The 20,848-nt window shown below is 47.7% G+C and overlaps 1 protein-coding gene across 1 annotated transcript in view; it reads right to left on the reverse strand.

The window, feature by feature from the left end:
* Positions 1-20,848, reverse strand: part of Col22a1 (collagen type XXII alpha 1 chain) — a 183,926-nt gene that overhangs the window by 20,809 nt on the left and 142,269 nt on the right. Inside the window, exons 49-54 of the mRNA XM_042699956.1 lie at positions 17,844-17,897; positions 14,806-14,859; positions 10,188-10,241; positions 3,096-3,140; positions 2,287-2,340; positions 182-235 (exon numbers count right to left, since the gene is read on the reverse strand). Of these exons, the coding sequence (XP_042555890.1) occupies positions 182-235; positions 2,287-2,340; positions 3,096-3,140; positions 10,188-10,241; positions 14,806-14,859; positions 17,844-17,897 (315 nt within the window). The remainder of the gene's footprint in view (positions 1-181; positions 236-2,286; positions 2,341-3,095; positions 3,141-10,187; positions 10,242-14,805; positions 14,860-17,843; positions 17,898-20,848) is intronic.

Genomic DNA, 20,848 nt, shown 5'->3' on the forward strand with positions numbered 1-20,848 from the left:
CCTCTCCGGCTTCTGGCCTCCAGATCCCTGGACAATCAGGGGCCAAGGGCAGTGGCGCGAACCTAAAGCCTTGATTTTTTTTCCCCCACATCATATATGACTGCACCAGGGTGCACTAGTCAAACATCACCAGGATAAGTCCTTGCCAACGCATGCAGCAAATCCTCAAGGCAAAACTTACCGGGGGTCCCCTGGGACCTCGGGGACCCTGTAGCCCTGCAGGTCCGGCATCACCCTGGAACAGACAGACATGAGCCACATCATCACAGAGACACACATCAAAGAGGCTGATGGCCAGCTTCCAATGTGGGCTAGACGGCACCAAGAGACCCAGCCGTTCCCTTATGAATCACTGGTAATTGCACATTTGCGCAAAGCTGCTTCTCACAAATGAGGAAACTTCGTGTAAGTTCTCATTGAGGCCTGAGGGTACATGCCCACTTGCTCAGGAATCTCACCCCATTTCCATCGTCTCCTGACTGAATCCTCCCAGAAGAAAAAAAAATCTGCCCACCAGGTGCACAGGGCCTTTGGCACTAAGCAGCCATGTTTCACAAAGCACAACCATTTTTGTGAGGCCCAGGCAGCCTCCTTATTTGCTGTAATCCTACTGTGTTAGGGGAGAAGACTCAAGAGTTTTGACATGTTACCACACACAGTGGACTAGAAAACAGTCTAAAAGCCCAGTTTTTAAACTAAAAAGAGCCAGAGAGCTCAGATGGAGAAAGAAAGCATTTGCCCACCAGCTGGTGTCCCAGGTTCCTGCTCAACTCCATCTTGAGTGTGGTCTGGGCTGAGACCAGCTCCAATGCAACCTGGGGAGGCCTTTTCCCTCCAGTGAACACTGAAGTAGAGAAGTGGCTAAGCCAGGATTGCCCAGCTGCCACCTAGCATCTGAGAGGCCCCCACGAGGCAGGGTTGGGGTGTGCATGCGTTCAGCTACACACAGGGGGCTTCTTCACACACCGCATCGCTAGGGTAGGTACTAAGGAAAAACATGGGACCTAGATCAGCTTTCTCCTTTGATCCCATCTAGCTCCATCAACTCAGGTCAGCCAAAGGGCCGGTGTGCTTCACGGCATCGAGAACACTGAGAGGTGTCCATCTCACCAGTTCTCAGCCCGGTCCAAAGAGGGCAAAGGGCAGATGGGGAGCTCAAAACACCATGTTCATACTTTCCCCCAAAGAGCCATTCTCAGGAAACCAAGCTACTTCCTCCAGGGTCAGGAGGCCTGCAAGGTGCCAAATACAAAAGCTGGCCAGCCACTGGGGACATGACCGCCTGGCAATACTGGCTGCAGTCTGGCTGCACCTTCCTCTGGCTCTCCATAAGGAAAGTAAGTCCTTAACCTGTCCAGATCTCAGTGTTTTAATGATATCACCCGAGTAAGAAATACACCTGCACTGTCCTGATTCATGACCACTTAACCCAAGAGTCATCTCAGACATCTGAAATGACATGTAGCTGGGCTGTAACCCTAGCTCCTTAGGAGGCTGAGATCTGAGGATCATGGTTCAAAGCCAGCCTGGACAGGAAATCCTATGAGACTCTTATCTCCAATTAACCACAAAAAGCCAAAAGTAGAGCTATGGTTCAAGAGATAGAGTGGTAGCCTTGAGCAAAACAAATAAAAATAAAAATAAAATGCTCAGGGAGACTACCCAGGCCCTGAGTTCAAGCCCCCAGACTGGCACTAAGTTAATTAATAAATTATGAAATGCAGCATCTCATGGGAGAGGTGGAGATGAGGGCCCTATGATTACTAAGGAAGCAGGAGATGGAGGAAGATGCTAGGAGGAGAGGAGGCTGTCTTTCTAGGGCACAGAGTGTACAACCAGTGGTCCTGCCATGGGTACCAACAGGCAAAGCACAGTTAATCCACAAGGCACAGGCCCCCACCATGGGCAGGAAGCCCTGGCCAGCGTGTGGAGTTCACTGTGTGGCACTTTACAGCAGGGTCACCAGTCATGCAGAGAGCAGCTCCTGCTGTCAATCCCTGGTCTTCCCAACTCCCGCAGGCCACAGCACACTCAGGGTCCCCCACAACAACCCCATCAAGGCTGAGAATGCGGCTCAGTGGTAGAGTGCTTGCCTAGCGTGCCTGAAGCCCTGGGTTCAACCCCTCAGTACCACATACACAGGAAAAGCCAGAAGTAGTGCTATGGCTACAGTGGTAGAGCGCTAACCTTGAGCAAAAGAAGCTCAGGGACAGCGTCCAGGCCCTGCGTTGGAGCCTCAGAACTGGCAAAACAAAACAAACAAACCCCCAGTGAAAACACACTTACATCTTTTCCTGGTGTCCCTTCCTGGCCAGGGGGGCCCATGGCCCCAGGCTCTCCCTAGAAACAAGAAGAGGCTGTTAGGGATGGAGCTGCCTTGACTTCTGGTTGCCTCCAGCCGGGGGCCTCAGGGGAAGTGGAAGAGAGACAGCAGTGCCATGTGAGAAGCACCTCCCACAGGGCAGAGCCTGCCGCACAGGGCGGGATCTTCATCACCCACGACCAGAAAGATTGCGGGGCAGGGGGGGGGGGGGGAGCAGAAAGATTGCAGGGGGCCTCGCCTGCTTCCCCCGGCAGTGCAGCAAGCCAAGGATCAGCAGGGCCTGCTCGGGTCCTCTCTTTATTTGGTGGCCATGCCCCCCCACACTCTCTATTGTGGCTTTGTACTGGTTATTAGCATAGCCACAGACCCCAAGGTCCTTTTCATCTGGGCACTGGAGTTAAAGGAGAAGGAAATAGACTATGGGAGAAGGTGGACCTTGGGGAAACGGCCACCCATATCTTCAGGGCTTCAGGTTCTCCCTCTGCAAAATAAACCCACTGCTGAGATTTGTTTCATAGGCTCCCGGGCAACACGCACATCCCAGATGCTGGAAACCACCGCAGAGGTCGGGTGGCTCTGGTCAAACTCGCCGTGCATCTGCCTGCCCTCGAGCAGGACCAGCAAGAGAAATCGGGCTAAAAGAGGGCGTGAGAGTGGAGCCCGAGGGTTAGGTAACATGGTATGTCCCTGCTGCGCACCTCAGCAGCCCTCCCTCTAAATGTGCTCACTCTGACTCACCCGGGAGGCCTTCCAAAGCCAGTCACTCACTTACCCGGGGACCAGGGGGACCAGAATCGCCCGTATGTCCCTTGAAGCCCTGGAAGAAATATGATGGAGTTACTTCAACAAACAGCAGGCTCAAGGGGCAAAGGAAGGGCGTAGGCTTAGCGTGATGGCCCAGAGCAGGTACATCTTCTCCTGTGGCTTTGGCTCCACCCAACTATGCTCATTGTCAACTGCCAGACAGACGTTGGGCCCTGCTGTGTGCTCAGAATGGGGAGGAAGGCAGGAAAGGAGAAGTGGGAGGGGCGCAGTGATGGAGGGGGAGGAAGGGGAGGGGCGCAGTGATGGAGGGGGAGGGTGGGGAGGGGCGCAGTGATGGAGGGGGAGGATGGGGGAGGGGCGCAGTGATGGAGGGGGAGGATGGGGGAGGGGCGCAGTGATGGAGGGGGAGGATGGGGGAGGGGCGCAGTGATGGAGGGGGAGGAAGGGGAGGGGCACAGTGATGGAGGGGGGAGGGGAGGGGCGCAGTGATGGAGGGGGAGGATGGGGGAGGGTGCAGTGATGATGGAGGGGGAGGATGGGGAGGGGCGCAGTGATGGAGGGGGGAGGGGAGGGGCACAGTGATGGAGGGGGAGGATGGGGAGGGGCACAGTGATGGAGGGGGAGGATGGGGGAGGGTGCAGTGATGGAGGGGGGAGGGGAGGGGCGCAGTGATGGAGGGGGAGGAAGGGGAGGGGCACAGTGATGGAGGGGGGAGGGGAGGGGCGCAGTGATGGAGGGGGAGGATGGGGGAGGGTGCAGTGATGATGGAGGGGGAGGAAGGGGAGGGGCGCAGTGATGGAGGGGGAGGATGGGGGAGGGGCGCAGTGATGGAGGGGGAGGAAGGGGAGGGGTGCAGTGATGGAGGGGGGAGGGGAGGGGCGCAGTGATGGAGGGGGAGGATGGGGAGGGGCACAGTGATGGAGGGGGGAGGGGAGGGGCGCAGTGATGGAGGGGGAGGATGGGGGAGGGTGCAGTGATGATGGAGGGGGAGGAAGGGGAGGGGCGCAGTGATGGAGGGGGAGGATGGGGGAGGGGCGCAGTGATGGAGGGGAAGGAAGGGGAAGGGGAGGGGCGCAGTGATGGAGGGGGAGGATGGGGGAGGGCGCAGTGATGGAGGGGGAGGAAGGGGAGGGGCGCAGTGATGGAGGGGGAGGTAGGGGAGGGGCGCAGTGATGGAGGGGGAGGAAGGGGAGGGGCGCAGTGATGGAGGGGGAGGGGAGGGGCGCAGCGATGGAGGGGGAGGAAGGGGAGGGGTGCAGTGATGGAGGGGGAGGAAGGGGAGGGTGCAGTGATGGAGGGAGAGGATGGGGGAGGGGTGCAGTGATGGAGGGGGAGGGGAGGGGTGCAGTGATGGAGGGGGAGGAGGGGGAGGGGTGCAGTGATGGAGGGGGAGGATGGGGGAGGGGTGCAGTGATGGAGGGGGAGGATGGGGAGGGGTGCAGTGATGGAGGGGGAGGAAGGGGAGGGCGCAGTGATGGAGGGGGAGGAAGGGGAGGGTGCAGTGATGGAGGGGGAGGATGGGGGAGGGGTGCAGTGATGGAGGGGGAGGGGAGGGGTGCAGTGATGGAGGGGGAGGAGGGGGAGGGGTGCAGTGATGGAGGGGGAGGATGGGGGAGGGGTGCAGTGATGGAGGGGGAGGATGGGGAGGGGTGCAGTGATGGAGGGGGAGGATGGGGGAGGGGTGCAGTGATGGAGGGGGAGGGGAGGGGTGCAGTGATGGAGGGGGAGGAGGGGGAGGGGTGCAGTGATGGAGGGGGAGGATGGGGGAGGGGTGCAGTGATGGAGGGGGAGGAAGGGGAGGGGTGCAGTGATGGAGGGGGAGGAAGGGGAGGGCGCAGTGATGGAGGGGGAGGAAGGGGAGGGTGCAGTGATGGAGGGGGAGGATGGAAGGCCAGGTCAGGGTTCCTCCCTATGGGGCCTGCGATGCGGTGCTGGCCCTCACAGTACTCTCATGTCACAGTCCTCAAGTCATGAAAGGCGAATTCTGTGTGCCCGGCTTATCGATGAGGAAAGTGGAGGCAGTGGTGCTGTGGTTCACACACACCCCGACTGACACAGGGCCTCTCCCTGCCCCTCAAGTCAAGCAGCAGCTTGCGGCCCCACAGAGCCCTCAGAGCAAGGACCCTCATAGCCCCCTCCACACCCCGCTCTGGCCTGGTCTCCTGAGAAGAACAGAACCTCTGGCAGGACCTACGGGGTACCCTCTCTTGCCAGTCTCTTAAGGCCCTTGTACTCTCAACTCAAAAAGTGTGCTGCTAGGGCTGGGAAGGTGGCTCAGTGGTAGAGTGCTTGCCTTGCATGCATGAGGCCCTGGGTTCGATTCCTCAGCACCACATAAGCAAAAAGGAAAAAAAGCCGGAAGTGGCGCTGTGGCTCAAGTGGTAGAGCACTAGCCTTGAGCTGAAGAGCTGAGGGACAGCGTCCAGGCTCAGAGTTCAGGCCCCACGACTGGACCAAAAATAAATAAATAAATAAAAATTTAAAAATGTGCTGCTATAGCTAACATAATGCTACCTGCATGAACATCTGAAATCATTTCCTCTCAAGTCAGGTCTGAGTCAAAAGTGTTCACTCTCTTCTATCATATTCAATAGACTGCTAGAAATTACTGCAGAGTAATAAGGTAAGAGAAAGAAAAGGAATTCAAATAGGAAAGGAAGAAGGAACATTATTCTTACTTGTACATGATATAATCCTTGACTTAAAAGAGGCAAAAGATTCTACCAAAGCATCCCTAGGCTTTTGGAATAGCACGATATAAAAGTAACATATAAAAAAATCAGTAGGTTTTTCTATACAACAATGAACATGCTGAGAACAAGTTCAGTAAAAACAATTCCACTTGTAATAGCATCAAAAAACTACAAAAACACCTAGAAGTAAATTATTATCTAAGAAGATAAAAGACCTATACAATAAAAACTATAAAATGTTGAAGAAAGAAATGTTTAAAAAAACAGAACATGGACAGAGCTGCCATATCTTTGGATTTGGTCTAGCAGAATCCCTGCTGTGAAAATGACTACACCATCTACAGATTCAGTGAAAACAGTTCATCAAAAAGCTCATCAAAACCCCAATGTTGTTCCTCACAGGAACAGAAAAATCAATCCTAAAATTCATATTCATATAAAATTCATATTCATATAAAATTCATAAAAAGACCCAATACACCAAAAGAGCAATGCTGGAGGTATCACAACACCGGCCTTCAAATCACATTGCAGTAACAACAACAACAAAAATCAGCATGGTAGTGGAATGCAAATAGATACAAGGACGCATGGAACACTGGGTACTAGCCTACAATCGCAGCTACTCAGGAGGCTGAGATCTGTGGATTGCAGTTCCAAGCCAGTCATCTTGGGAAGAAAAGAATCCATGGGAGTCTTATCTCCATTTAACCACCAAAAAGCTAGAAGTAGAGCTGTGGCTACTGCAGTAGAGTGCTAGCCTTGAGCCAAAAAGCTCAGGAACAGCACCCTGACCCTGAGTTCAAGCTTGAATAAAGGCATACACAAACAAAGACAAAGAGAACAGCATCAAAGACACAGAAATAAACTCCCACAGCCATCTGACATTTTACAAAGGAGCCAAAGACATACTCCTATAGTCCTAGCTACTCAGGAGGCTGTGATCTAAGGATCACAGTTTGAAGCCAACCTAGGCAGGAAAAGCCGGTGAGACTATACTCTCCAATTAACAACCAAAAAGCCAAAGCAGAGGTTTGGTTCAAGTGGTAGAGCGAGAAAGCTAAAGGATGGCTCTGAGTTCAAGCCCCAGGACACACCCCTTCCTCCACTCCTCCCCTCCCCTCCCTCCCTCCCCCCCCTTCCTCCACTCCTCCCCTCCCCTCCCTCCCTCCTCCCCTCCCTCCCCCCCACCACACCTACACAGACTGTGAGATAATCGGCTATCTACACACACACACAAAAACAGAAATAGGACCCCTTTCTTTTATCCTGTACAAAAATCATTTAAAAATGGATAAAAGGCTTTCAAGTAAGACCTAAAGCTCCGAACCTACTAAAGGAAAACAGAGGGAAAATAGAAAATTTAGTTATAAACCTTTTTCTGAATAAGACTTTTAGTTGCCCTGGAGATAAAAGCAAGAAATCACAAAATAGCGTTTGCTCATCAAAGGAAGCAATGATCAGACTCCAAAGACAACCCACAAAATGGGAGAAAGTCTTCAAGGAGATAACCAGTTTTCCCAGCATCATTTATTATATTACATTCTATAATTCTACAAGCAATCATCAATTACGCTTAAGTCAATATGGAATTTCTTCAAAAAAAAAAAAAAAGAGTAGAAGCTGGGTGTTGGTGGCTCACATCTGTAAGCCTAGCAGTTTAAAGCCAGGCCCCGCAGGAAAGCCCATGACACTCTTATTTCCAATTAACCACCAAAAGAAGGAAAAAAAGGCAGAAGTGGCATGTGCACATGTGTGCACTCACACACACACAAACACACATATACACATACACATACACAACAAAGTAGAGCTACTTTATGACCCATCTATACCACTCCTAGGCATATATCCAAAGGGTGTAAATCAACATACAAGAGAAATACATGCACACCCATGTTTACTAAGCACTGGTCACAATAGGCAAGATAAAGAACCAGGCTAGAGTCCCCACAAATGATGACTAGAGAAACTGATACAGATGGGTGAGAGATAGAAATTCGTCATCCACAAAGAAGAATGAAATCATGTCATTTGCAAGAATACAATGGAACTTGAGAACATGTTGACTGAGATCATAAAAACTCAAAAAGCCAAGTATCAAGGTTTTACACATATGTGGTACCTAGAATAATAATAGTAGTAATAATAATACTATTAGTATAAAAGAGAAGCTGAGGTAGTCAGTGAGGAGGGGATGAAGAGGATCAAAGTAGAAAATATATTACATGTATATGTGTACATAGACATACATGTATACTATACATATATCCATATACATCTATGCATCTATACATACATATATGCCTATGTGCGTATATATATACATTTATATATGAAGATAGCATAGTGAAACCAACTCAACACTGTTTGAAAAGCAGTGGAGAAGAGGTAGTAGATGCACAGTATACATCTACGGAATTATCACAATGACACTCGCTTGTACTACTCATGTATACTAATATTAACTAGTTTATTTGATTTGAGAACACAGAGCCTGGGGCTGTAGCTCAATAGTACAGTTATAGTCTGGTCATATGTGGAAGTCCCTGGGTTCAATCCCCACCCACGCTACGAGAAAAAAAATAAAACAGACAAATGAACTAACCATTATTCACCACGATACCATACTTTTATGAGATTATATTATGTTCCATAGTAAGCAGTCATCTAATAAATTTTAAAAATGCCTTTAGAAAAAATATAATGAGATCATCAATTTCAAGTATGCTTGGAAAAAAAATCAATTGCTTATTCTGTATTTCAACATCCACAGGCAAAAACGGTCCTGGTCCTCAGGCTCCTTCTGGTGTGGTTAGGTGAAAAGCAAGGAGATTTGGGTGAGAGGAATATTGATTTTTGTGTTTTATTTCCTCCTATTGAAAAGACTAGGTTGGTGATTTATTGATTTTTTTAAAGAAAAACAACATTAAGGAAACAGAAGTCACAATTTTGGGCTGCTACTTCTTGGCAGATAATTGGATTTTAAGATTTTTATTAAACAACATATTTTTTCCAGAAACAATTTAAATAATTGTGTAAATAACTTTGAAATTATGGAAAAATAAAGCATTAGAAAATCCTAAAATAGAGTTTATTTTTAAGACAAAAAGAACTTTATTTGTATACTAGCTAGATAGCTATTGATTTAAGTGTAGAGTTGTTGAAATACATCTATGGGAAAGGATCTAAAGAGTATACTATCATGTTGGCAGTGCTTTATGCTGTAGAATCATAAATAATTGTTTTCTTCTCTATACATTATTTTTATACTGGTTTTCTTATTACGATTATTAGGCTGTGCCATTAAGACAGGTTACTTTAATCACTAGAAAAATCTTAGTTATGGAGAAATTTGCAGATGAAAATTAAGACTCACTTTTAGTCTTGGACATTTATCCAAAAGACTATAAGTCAGGATATAATAAAGACACATGCACAATCATGTTCATTGTTGCACAATTCACCATAGCCAAGTTACAGAAACAGCCTAGATGCCCTATAATGGACCAGTGGATCAAGAAAATGTGATTTAGATATGTCCGCACACACATACACAATGGAAATTCATTCAGCCATCAGGAAGAATAATGCTATGTCACTTGCAGGAAAATGGATGGACCTAGAAAAATACGTTAAGTGAAGCAAGTCAGGCTCAGAGAGACAAGGGATGCATGTTTTTTTCTCATTTTGATCTAAATTATAAACATATCTGATAACACATACAGGGTCATACGCACGCATATATTTACACAATTGAACTGAACAAAGTATAATATACGCAGGAGTAAATTTCAATAATGCAACTCCTTGTTAGCTGACGGTTTAACAAAATAAATACCAGAAAGCTGAAGTATGCTTTGTCTTAGGGTGCTGTAGCTTAAGGGGAGATGGGAAGACAAATGGACAGAAAAAGGATGGGAAAATACAGTCGTAATATTCATGGTAGATAGACAAGAATGGAACTAGATAGCTTGAGGCCATGGGTGGAGTTTGGAGCGATGAAGACAGTGATGGAAGGGGTCTGAGATGTTGGTCAAGATGCATGGTAATCATAAGTTAACACATGGAACTGAAACCCCTTCGTACAACTCCTCAAAGATATTCTTTAGAACACTCATGTCTAGGTCCTACTATTCAGAGAGAACCCACTAAAAGTATAATCAAGAAGAAACCAATGCAGAAAAGTGAAAATGGTCCTGTGAAGGCGGGGAGGGTGCTGTGATTTTCCACATGTAACATGTAGAAACAGCAGAAATGTTCTTGGAAGAACCCCTGTTCTTGGAGGATGGGGAGATGGGTGTGTAACCTCACATTCAGGTCTCAGCTATCCCTACCCAAGGTGGGCAGAGCCTCGTGGCTGAGGGGCTTCACGCTACCATGCCCAACACTGGTCCTGAACTTACAGGTGGTCCTCGGGCACCGTCCGCTCCTGGCAGACCCGGCTCTCCTGCTTTGCCCTGAAAGAAGAAGAGAGCAGTTGGAAGATCGTATTTTCAGGATTTCCCTGTGGCCGTCTGCCAGTACTTTGTATCGCTCTATGTCCACAAGCCACAGTCTTTATGACTGTCAGCCTGCTCTCCCCGTTTTCTGGTCCATTTCATCTAGGCCTACACCCACAATACGTCCACACCCAGGGCCTTCTAGGTTTCCTTGGGAGTGCTGGCTGCACAGCGCTTCCTGACTCCTCGTGCCCTGCACTGTCAGAAGTGCTCCAGCCTGAGGAGAGATGACGGCAACGTCTCAATGCCCATGATGTCTTCACCCAAAAGCTATTAAGGATTGTGCCTTCCGGGAGGTGACACAGAGAAGCAGGGAGGCACATTTCCACTGAGCAACGAAATGGAGAAGCCAGACTTCCTAGACTTGATCCACACCCAGATGGCTGTTCTCGCCTGTGATGTAGGTCTCTGAGAGTCAGGCAGTACAGGCCTATCCTGGCTCTGCTCCAAAGGAAAGTATGATGGTGGCCACGGGATCCAGATTACCCTCAGAAAAATGGGACAAAAACCAGCAGGCCTTAATGGTGTCCATGAATCCACCCTGAAATCCAGCGAAACTCTTCTTAACCCTCCAGCCGAGCACTGGGATACAGAGAAGTAGGGTCATCCACCCAAGGAATGCAACTCAAGTTCTAGTGAAGACATTTACCAGCCACATCCTTGGGCTCATTGGGAGTAAATCTGCCTACAACTCCTTCAGAGGCTAGCTGTTACGTGGGGGGGTGGGGAGGGGAAGGTGGACAAGGACATGCTGGCTCCAATGGGCTCTTGAAGGTGTGAAGAAGGTGTGAGGGAAGGCCTCCAGGCAGTGATCATCCACAAAAGGCTGGAGCGTGATGCGTAGCTATCCCAGACCCTGGTCCTGCCTCAGAGATGGGGAAGGGCTGACCTTCTAGTGGTGTTCCTCAGGGATCCCCACAGAGCTGCCTCTGTGCTCCCTGGAGGAGCGACACGCTAGCTGGCCTTTTCCTCGCCCCCTTGTCCAGTCCCCCGGAGGTTTACTTTGTAGGATTCCCTCCTGAATACCCGCTTCCAACCTCTGCCTAAGATCTCAGGGGATCCTAGGTTCTACCCGTCCCGTGCTGCTGGTTCCTCCCCTATAATTCAGGGTGATGAACAGGAGGGCAGCGCCGTGAAGTTTCCCAATGAATCAATAGGAGAATCCAGGCATGTAAATCTTAGGCCAGGGCACGTGCAGGAGTACTGCTGTTCCTGGTCAGGGCATGGGGTTCTGGATGGGGCTCTCTGCTGCTGCTGGTGAGTCATGTGCAGTCCAGGAGACACAGCTTTGTGTCCAACATGCACCCCATGCACCCAGGACAGACTTAGTTTTGCATCAGTAATGTCTAATGCCTGGCACAGCCATAGGCTAGAGCTGACCAAAGAAAAGATCAAAGTCCCCAGTTACCCTAGTGGAGGGAAACTTCTCAGGCTAACGCAGAAAGCTGGGTCCCTGTTCTGAGCTCTGTGCTCCAGGTTAACCCCTGGATACTTCATTGATGAACTGATGATCTTGACTGATCTGTCTACCTCTCTGTGACAAGTTCCCCAGCTGGAATGATGATGGTCCTCCCCCCTGGGGCTTTACAGACAGAATGGAAAAGGAGGTGAAGTACTATGCCCGGGCCTCAGGTGCTTGCAGGAGTTCCAGCCAAGGGACACAGTTTCTGATGCCATCCACCTGCTGACTGCCCTTGGTCTCTTTCCCGGGGCAGCTCACCTGGGAGTCAGCCCTGCTTTAAGCATCTCTGCTAGACTGCTTCAGAATTCTAGAGCCTTTGTAGTGATGAGCTGTTTTCCCCTCCCATTCCCCCCAGTGATAAATTTTGGCTTTGACATCTGGCAAACAGTGTAAACTGACAAAGAGGTGCCTCTGGCAAAACTGTGAGATTCAGAGGCAGTCATAATAGTTTATGACCAAACAAATTAAACGGAACATGAACTTCCCCGTCGAAACTTTTATGTAATTCTACTTAAGGGCTCCAACGGCTCTACAGTTTCAACCTCACCAGGAATTAAAAGTAGGGCAGCTGCAAAAAGAAACTCACTAAAATAATTAACAGTCAGACAAGCCGGAGTAGGACATGCAGTGTTCACCTCGTTTGCTCCTCCAGTTACTCTGGTGGTCAGCTCCTTCTTTTCATTCCACAGAAAAGGACACGAGTGCTCACAGACGCTATCTGACTCACTCTGGATCACCAAGGAGTGGAGCCAGCACCACTACCCAGTGGTGATTGTTGCTGTAACTGTGGCCTAACACATTTTTACTTCACCATTATCATTTAATTTTGTCAGTGAGAAATGCCTATCTATCGCTCCAAAACTTTTAAAATACAAACATTATGGTGAGGAAGAATAGATATATAGGGATAGAAAATGGCGGACCTATGACAAAAAAATGGAAACAACCAACACTTTGGGGTGACTCAGACAGTAGAGTGTCCACCAATGAGGAAGACAACAGATATGGGGTTCAAGGCCTGGTGTTGGATGAAAAAGCCAAAAAGGTGGACATAACATGTGGCTCATCAGGATGTTCTTCTTCCCACAATGCCCTGGATTCCCACTCAAATACTTCTTCCCATAATGCCCTGCACTCCTACTCAAATGCTTCTTCCCATAGTGCCCTTGTTTCTAATCAAATGCTTCTTCCTCCCACAATGCCCTGGGTGCCCGCTTACGCCCTGAAAAGAGCCAGGGTGACAGATATATGAGCCTTCACGCGATCAGTGCCCAACTCAGTGGAGAAGATGTGGATGTTGCCCCGGTACTGCAATAATCCCCCCGAGAGAGGACTCCGCTGGACTTCCAGCGCTGGCCCTTTTCCACAGTCTTTTCATTTTTAACTAAACTTGCTCTACCTGCTTTAAACAAGTTCCTGCCCTTTAATTCTTTAACGGGTGAAGAAATGAACCCAGGCCCTTACACTGCATGGCAGGTGCATGAAGTTGTTTTCTCATTCCTGTGGCCCCTTGGCTCAGAGCCCTCACCAGTGAATGCAAACTACTCTCTTCTGTGGCGTCTCACAGAGTTCCTTGACGTCAAAAGCTAGGAAAATACAGACATCTATTTTTGTTGGGTATGTGAGAAAAAACTATCTTTTCTATGAAAAATGCCTGCTTAAAAGAGTCTGCTTTGGCCTGGTGGCTTGTCTCCTGTGAAGGAGAAGAGGAACTGCTTTGGGATAAGGAAGGATTTTTGAAATGTAAGGTTTTGTTTTAAAATGGTTTCTTCTCAAGATGAAATTATGACACACAACAGATTGTTCAAAAAACAGCCAAGGGTGTACTTGTATACAGTTAATGTCATTTCAAAGTCACTTTATGTAAAAAAAAGTTTTACCCTTTCCAAACTGGCTGATCATGGGCAGATTGTAAACCTGAGCTCAATCCAACTGAGCAGCGGGGCAGGGCCTGCTGTGTCGGGATAAAAACAGGGAGCAGCCTGGGCTCCGAGTGCTTGCCAGCCAGGGGATTGTTGGCTGATGGAACACTCTCTCCTCCACAGAAGCCAATTTTGCCTTACTGAGACAATTCTTCATTCTCGTGTCTATCCTTGTGACTCTGATGTTGTTCTTGGAGAGCATATTTACAACAAAAGTAAGGCAGACTGTGCACTGCTCAGCACCTCTGTCTTTCCCTGTGACATGGTACTCGGAACGGTCCCACATCTACTCCCACAGAAAGCCTCCATTTGTTCTGACAGCCGCCACGTGTGGCTGTTTCCAGATGCACGCACGCCCTGCATGCAGCCAGCTTCTTAGGGTGGGCCTTTGGAGAGCCCAGGCTTCGTGCCCACCCATTCATCTCCCCCTAAACCTGTGGGGTTCCTTTTGTTTTGATGTGGTCCTCTTGTTGTCAATTCATGGTGCTGGGATGGCCGTGAGGGCCTTCTTGCTCATGCTCCGCCCCTGAGCCACACCCTGGCCCTGGGTTGATGACAACAAAGTTGCTGAGGACCCTGCAGGGTCATCCTCCTCCAGGAGCCTTGATTTGCTAAAGCTCAGGGAGACAAGCTTGCAGACACCATGATGGGACCTTAGAATCCCAGCATGCTCCTGTGGGTACCTCCAGCACCTCAGGAGCACTGTGTCCGTCTCGCTGGACACCCTTAGAGCCAGTGGATGACTGCCATGAGAGAAGAACCGCAAACCCCTCACTGACAGTTATAAAAGAGGTGGTAACGCTGCCCAGCTTGCTGTCTTATGGACGTCAGGTTTCGATGGCAGGTCCAGCTCACCTGCCCCAGCGAATGCAGCCCCACGGGCAGGACTGAGGCCCCACGGGCAGTACACAGAGGTGGAGGAGGCACAGGACCCCGCGCCTAGGCTTCCCGGCAGGGAGGTGTTGGACTGGCCCTTTCACCTTCCTGAGACTTACTCTGCTCAAAAATAAAAGGCAGGTGGCCTTTCAGGGGGAAATAAAGAGACTTCCTGGTTCACAGAAGCCCCTCAGCACAGAGGAGCCGTGGCTGAGAAATGGTGACTTTGGCATATGAAATGAGGAGTGTGGATGTGCCTTACCGGCTCTCCAGGGGGACCCGGCTTTCCATCTCGGCCCTGTTTGCCTTCTTCTCCCTACAAGAGAAACACAATTTAGTTATGAGGTCCATGAACAGCAGAGTGGAGCATAGATGCCACCACAGCCCATCTTTGTTTTCTGCCAAGTTCCCCTCACCAGCTATAGAGGCCATCTCCATGCACGTGCGCGCGCACACACACACGCACACACACGCACGCACACACACACACTCACGCATACACACACACATGCACACACACGCACACACATGCACACGCACACACGCACACACACACACACGCACACATGCACACACACGCACGCATGCACACACATACACACGCACGTGCGCGCGCACACACACGCACACACACAAGTGGGTCTAGTTTCCCCCATTTCTTCCCCAGCATCAAGATTTTGACAATGGATGTCTGACAGACTCGTGTGACCCATCCCAGGAAAGCAACGCATCTCGAATAGCAACGGTATTCTTGCCATGGACCTGGAGGATCACCATCCTCACTGGAGAATGGTGTGCCCCTGGCTCATCGCTGGGCCTCCTGGGTGAACATGGTGACAGGGAGGTCAGTAGTGATAAAGAAGAGGACATTGCGTGGGGAACAGCAGAGCATTCGCAATATTCTTGGGGCACCCGCATGACTCAGAGAACGATGTACAGGGGTAGTTCATTTTGGTTCTAGGAAGGCTATGAGCATTCTCAATTTCTCTCTATGCAGCCAGCCATGAGCCCCTCCCCATCTGCCCCATCCAGCCTCAGCTCTACATGTGCACTAACATCTTCCTGATCATCTGAGAGACAAGCATTTCCTCAGGTCTCTGGAATGGGAAAGGGACTCTGTGATGGTAATGATGACAGAAGACATAGAGATCAAGATTGGATCCAGGGCTCACAGACGGTGAGGACAGTGCACATGGAGGTGTCATGGTTCTAATAGGCCAGGCAGAAGGAAGAGGGAAGATCTGGGTGGGCAGGAATCCTTTGGTGTAGAGAGAAAATTAGCTTGTGGAGGCTGCCGTGAAGGGTGCAATGGGGTTGGAGTTAATAGAGAGAGATGAAAGTGAGAGAGAAAAGAAAACAGCTCATGAAGAACCAGGAGGCCACAGTGCCCAGTCTAGACATGGACACTAGTCAATGGATACTGGTCAATAGACATTAGTCTTAGCAGTGACGCTAGGCAAAAAGAGACGGTGACTGATTGAATCTACCTTAGAAGGAAAGAAGGGAGAGACGGAGGGAGGGGGCAGGATGGAAGGGAAGATCAGATGTTTAGGGAAACAACATAATCATGTTGAAGGCTGTCTTCCTCTAATCGAGTCCCTGAGAGGAATGTATGTAATGGAGATGGAACGCAGGGCCTCTGGTTGGCCTCTGACCGGAGCTCTTCACTACTTGAGCGGCAGCCTCGTCACATGGTGGAATATTAATGATAAAGCGTTGATGCAAATTCCTCGTTCCAAAGTGGAGATTTTCTCTCCTAGCTTTACCATTGCTAGAATTTAGCCTACAGTGATTTCCTAGGTTTCGATGACATACCAGTCTCTAGGACTGCTGTTTACATTGACAGTGGCTCCATCCCAGCCTGTCACTTGAGATCCATAAACCTAGATAGTCAGAGGACTGCATTCAGGGCTACCCAGGAGAGACATCACCTCCACTCATCCGTGGGAGTATCTGTCAGGCATTCTATGAAGAAGGGCCCTATGAGAGCAATTTGCCCATCTATAGATGCCTTTAATTAATGCTGTATGTTCCCTATCTGTGAGGACGGAGGGAGAACCAGAGCAGATGTAATTCTTAACTCTCCTTGAAACTGCTCCCTCATAATGTAGTATTACTAACTGCTCTTCTCTGTTATATCCACAGATCTAGAAAACAGAGGGTGTCTAATCTGAGTCTGTTTGCGTGAGCAACCGGAATCACATCAAGGAATAGCAGCATCCACTACACCAGTACAAATGTGACCAGCAGCTGGGACAGGAGAGGTGAGACTGAGAGGCTGATTTGGTCTGTCAGGACAGAGAAGGAAGCAGGCCGCAAGGACTGGGCCGACATGGGAAGGATCAAAGTCCTCGGGGTCCGGGGATCTAGACCGTGCTTGAGGTTCTGGGTTCAACTTCCTAGAAGTACAAAATAAACCACCAGGGTGATCAACTCAAGGAAGAAAGATAGCAAGTTGAACTGGGACTGGAAATGTAGCTTAGTGGTGAATGCTGCCTTGTGTGTGGGGGGTGGAGGCCAGGGTTCCAGTTCCCAGCAATGTACACAACAGCAGCATCAGTCAAAGAGGAAACCAGAGCATGTGCTTGACAGATGAAAATGCTCATAAGCCCGAGAGAAGGTGCCCAAGTGTGGTAAGAAAGTGTAGCATGTCCTAGAAATCACAAACGGTAAAAGAATACATGGCTGGAGCCAGTGATGGCAGCAGGCAAGGCCAGACCTCCAAACACACAAGAATTAGTTCTCCATTCAGAGGCCTTTCTGGACAGAGCCAATTACAAGCACATGGCCCATCTCACCTCTACTGAGATGCATAGTCAATGGAAAAGTTCAGAACAATGCTGATGGAAAGCCATTTTGTATTGTGTATATATATACACATATACATATATATGTATATGTATATATATACAATACATATGTATATGTATATATACATATATATATACACATATACATACTTACATACAAAGAGAGAAAATACAATTTAAATCAATAATACATCAACAATATAAATATATATACATATATATGTGTATATACATATGTGTGTGTGTGTGTATATATAGATAGATAGATAGATAGATATGGAAGACTGGCTGCCCCAAAGTTTGGTTGATTCAGCTGAAGAATCAGTTAGTAACTATATATCTTCTAATTTTTACAATCATGAATCCACTAATCATCATGCCTTTACATATATATATATATATATATATATATATTCCTTTACATATTATATATTTGTGTTTGCTTATGTTTATAAAGGGAAACTCGATATTTTTTTTAAGAATCACTTACTGGGATTCCAGGAATTCCCGAAGGGCCTTGGGGTCCAGGAGGACCTTCTTTCCCCTAAAAAAGAAAATCCAAGACACAAACAGTGAGACCCTTGGCTTCACTAGACACAAACCAGCTGGGCTCCTCCATGGTAATCTCCCCATGGGGAGGGGGCTGTGGGTAGAAGCCAGTGCCACCCCCCCTTCTTTGCTCCTTGGGCTGCACATCTCCCAGGACAGTGGGCTCCAGGCTGTAAATGTAGTGAACATTGAACAGCAGTGGGAAAACGCTCACCCCAATGCTGCCCGCATTCTGGTGACTGCAGAACTCCACCGTTATAATGGAGGTGGGAAGAATATGTTAAGGCCTTGAAGTTCATCAGGCTGAGTTCAGGTCCAACTTGACATTGGTCCGCAAATATCCTGAACCTTGGGTTCTCCAACCACAAAGCACAGAAACCTCCAGCTACTGTCCCCACCAAAACCCAGCACAAATGAAGGCTGGCCATGTGGTTATGTATAAGGGATGATTTTCTTGTTTTCGCTGTTTTGGTTCAAAGATGATTAAATTATGAAGATTTACTAGGCCAGCAAGTCCTGTGAGTATCTGTTTGAAAGACTGTTTTGGTGAACGGCGTTAATTAGCACTTCATCACCCATTTCATTCCTCAAAGACACAGCACTGACACTGTTGTCTCGAGTTTTTGTGTCAGCACGAGGCAGTCAGTGCCACTCTCCACCACAATGCCTTTTCTACCTCCTCCCATCTCTGTGCTAAGAGAATGCAGAGGTCCTGGCACTATGGTAATCCACTACCAATGCTCTGTGAGATAAGTACTAAGTGCCAGCCTTTAGTTCTGACCATACAAATGAAGGTTTTTCTTAAAGGTTATACATTTAGCCTCTTAAAAAGCATTTCAATCTCATTCCTTGTTATGGGTCTATTTAATTGGTTTAAATCTTCTTGGTTCAGGGTGGGTAGACTTTGCTTGCTTCTGTTGTGATATCCCCTTTTGTAATCTCTAATTTTAATTTATTTAGGTAAGTTGCTTAGATTTTCTAAGGGTGTCAATTGTTTAATTTTTTTCAAAGAACCAACTCTGTTTTGTTGTTACTTGTATGGCTTTTTTGTGCCTCTAAACTATTTCTTTCTGGTCTAATTTTTATTATTTCTTTCTAGCTACTGTTTGGGGGCTGGCTTGTTCCTGTTTTTCAAGAAACTTGAGGTATATCATTAGAGTGTTGATTTGAGATATCTCTAATTTGTTTATGTAGACACTCAAAGTTATAAATTTTCCTCTGAGTATTGCTTTTGCTGCATCCCAGAGGAGCTGGTATGTTGTGTGTTTATTGACATTGAATTCCATAGACATTTGAATTTCCCTTATCTCTTCATTGCAGCGTTATCATAGGCAAAATATGGAATCATCCTAGATGTCCCATATTGGATGAATGGACCAAGAAATGTAGTATAGATACACAATGGAATTCTACTCATCAATCAAAAAGAAAGATATTGTACCATTCCTAAGGAAATAGGAAGACACTGAAAAATTATATTAAGTGAAGTAAGACGAATGCAAAATGATCAACACAATAAATCAAAATACTCATTTCTTCCCTATGCCACAACATCCACAAACACGTAAGCAAATAAAAGCAATGCACTTTGTCAGCACAAAACAAGTATTCCATCATCATTACAGAATTTTAAGCACTGATTATAGCCTTCTGAGTTCCTTCCTAGAGAAGTTAGAATAGAAACAACCAAAACAACAAACAGAATCTAAGAGAGAGGCCAGCAAACTCTGGCCCTCTACCTGCTTTCATAAATAAAGTTTTATCAGCACACCATCACACCACTATGTGTGAAACGTGCCTTATTGTTTGCTTTACCCCAGCTGAGGTGAGTTGATGTAGCAGAGCATATGGCCCACACAGCCTGAAACATTTGCTATTTGTTTCATTTTATGGAGAAAGTTAGCTAAGTAGCAAGATTCTCTTGGTTCCTGGGTGAAGAAGGTATGATTACATAATAAAGTGACAAGCCTAGGAGAGGACTAACTCCTGACTCCCTGCCCAGTGCTCTTAGCACCACAATGGCAATGAATCAGGATCTGGACAGCTCCAAGCATGGGTATAATTTGCCAAGAGGGTTCTATGATGGACTCTGTCTTATTTATTATAATTTTGTTCCTAGGAATGTAGTTCTTTTAAAAACAAACCAAAACCCACATGGGCTGTACAGCGTACACTCCTTGCAACAACTTTCATCAGGGAAATCTCTTACAGTCTGAAAATCATTGCAAAGCAATCTGCAGTGTTTTATTCTGCCTGTGGACATTGCTTCTAAAGACCTGACCACAGAATGATCTTTAAAAAGGCCACATGAAGCTGGTGCTGGTGGCTAGACCTGTAATTCTAGCTACTCAGGAGTCTGAGATCTGAGGATCAAAGTTTGAAGTTAGCCCAAGAAGGAAAGTCCATGAGACTTTTATCTCACTACTAACCACTACCATCACTAAGAACCACCAAAAAAAAAAAAAAAAGCCAGAAGCAGAGGTGTATCTCGAGTGGCAGAGCCCTAGTCTTGAGCATAAAAAGCTCAAGGAAAGCACTCAGGTCCTGAATTCAAGCCCAAACACACACAGGTCCACACAGCTTTCAAGTACATAATCTCATCATTCTCTGGTGTGTTGGTATGCAATAACAGGAAGAACTGTGAACTAGAGTTCCCAGATGGACATAGGTTTTAGGTACTGACTTAATATTATTTTCCTGTATGCATTTGGAAAACTGACTTGGCCACTCTGGTTGTCACCAGAGCCCAAAGATCCCAGGGAAAGGTTGACCTCCTTGCCAGCTACTCTAGGACTACAATGCTGAGATTCCTGTAAATCAAGCTGCGTGCTATTATGTGACCCTGAACTGGTCACTTCAATTCTCCAAATTCAACCTTCCTTATTTATACAATGGATATAATAATTTGGGGGCTGTTATAAAGGAGGTTCATCCAGATGAGACAGG

This window comes from Dipodomys spectabilis, unplaced genomic scaffold (genome assembly GCF_019054845.1).
Source record: "Dipodomys spectabilis isolate Male_0828 unplaced genomic scaffold, ASM1905484v1 ptg000264l, whole genome shotgun sequence".
Classification (NCBI taxonomy): domain Eukaryota; kingdom Metazoa; phylum Chordata; class Mammalia; order Rodentia; family Heteromyidae; genus Dipodomys; species Dipodomys spectabilis.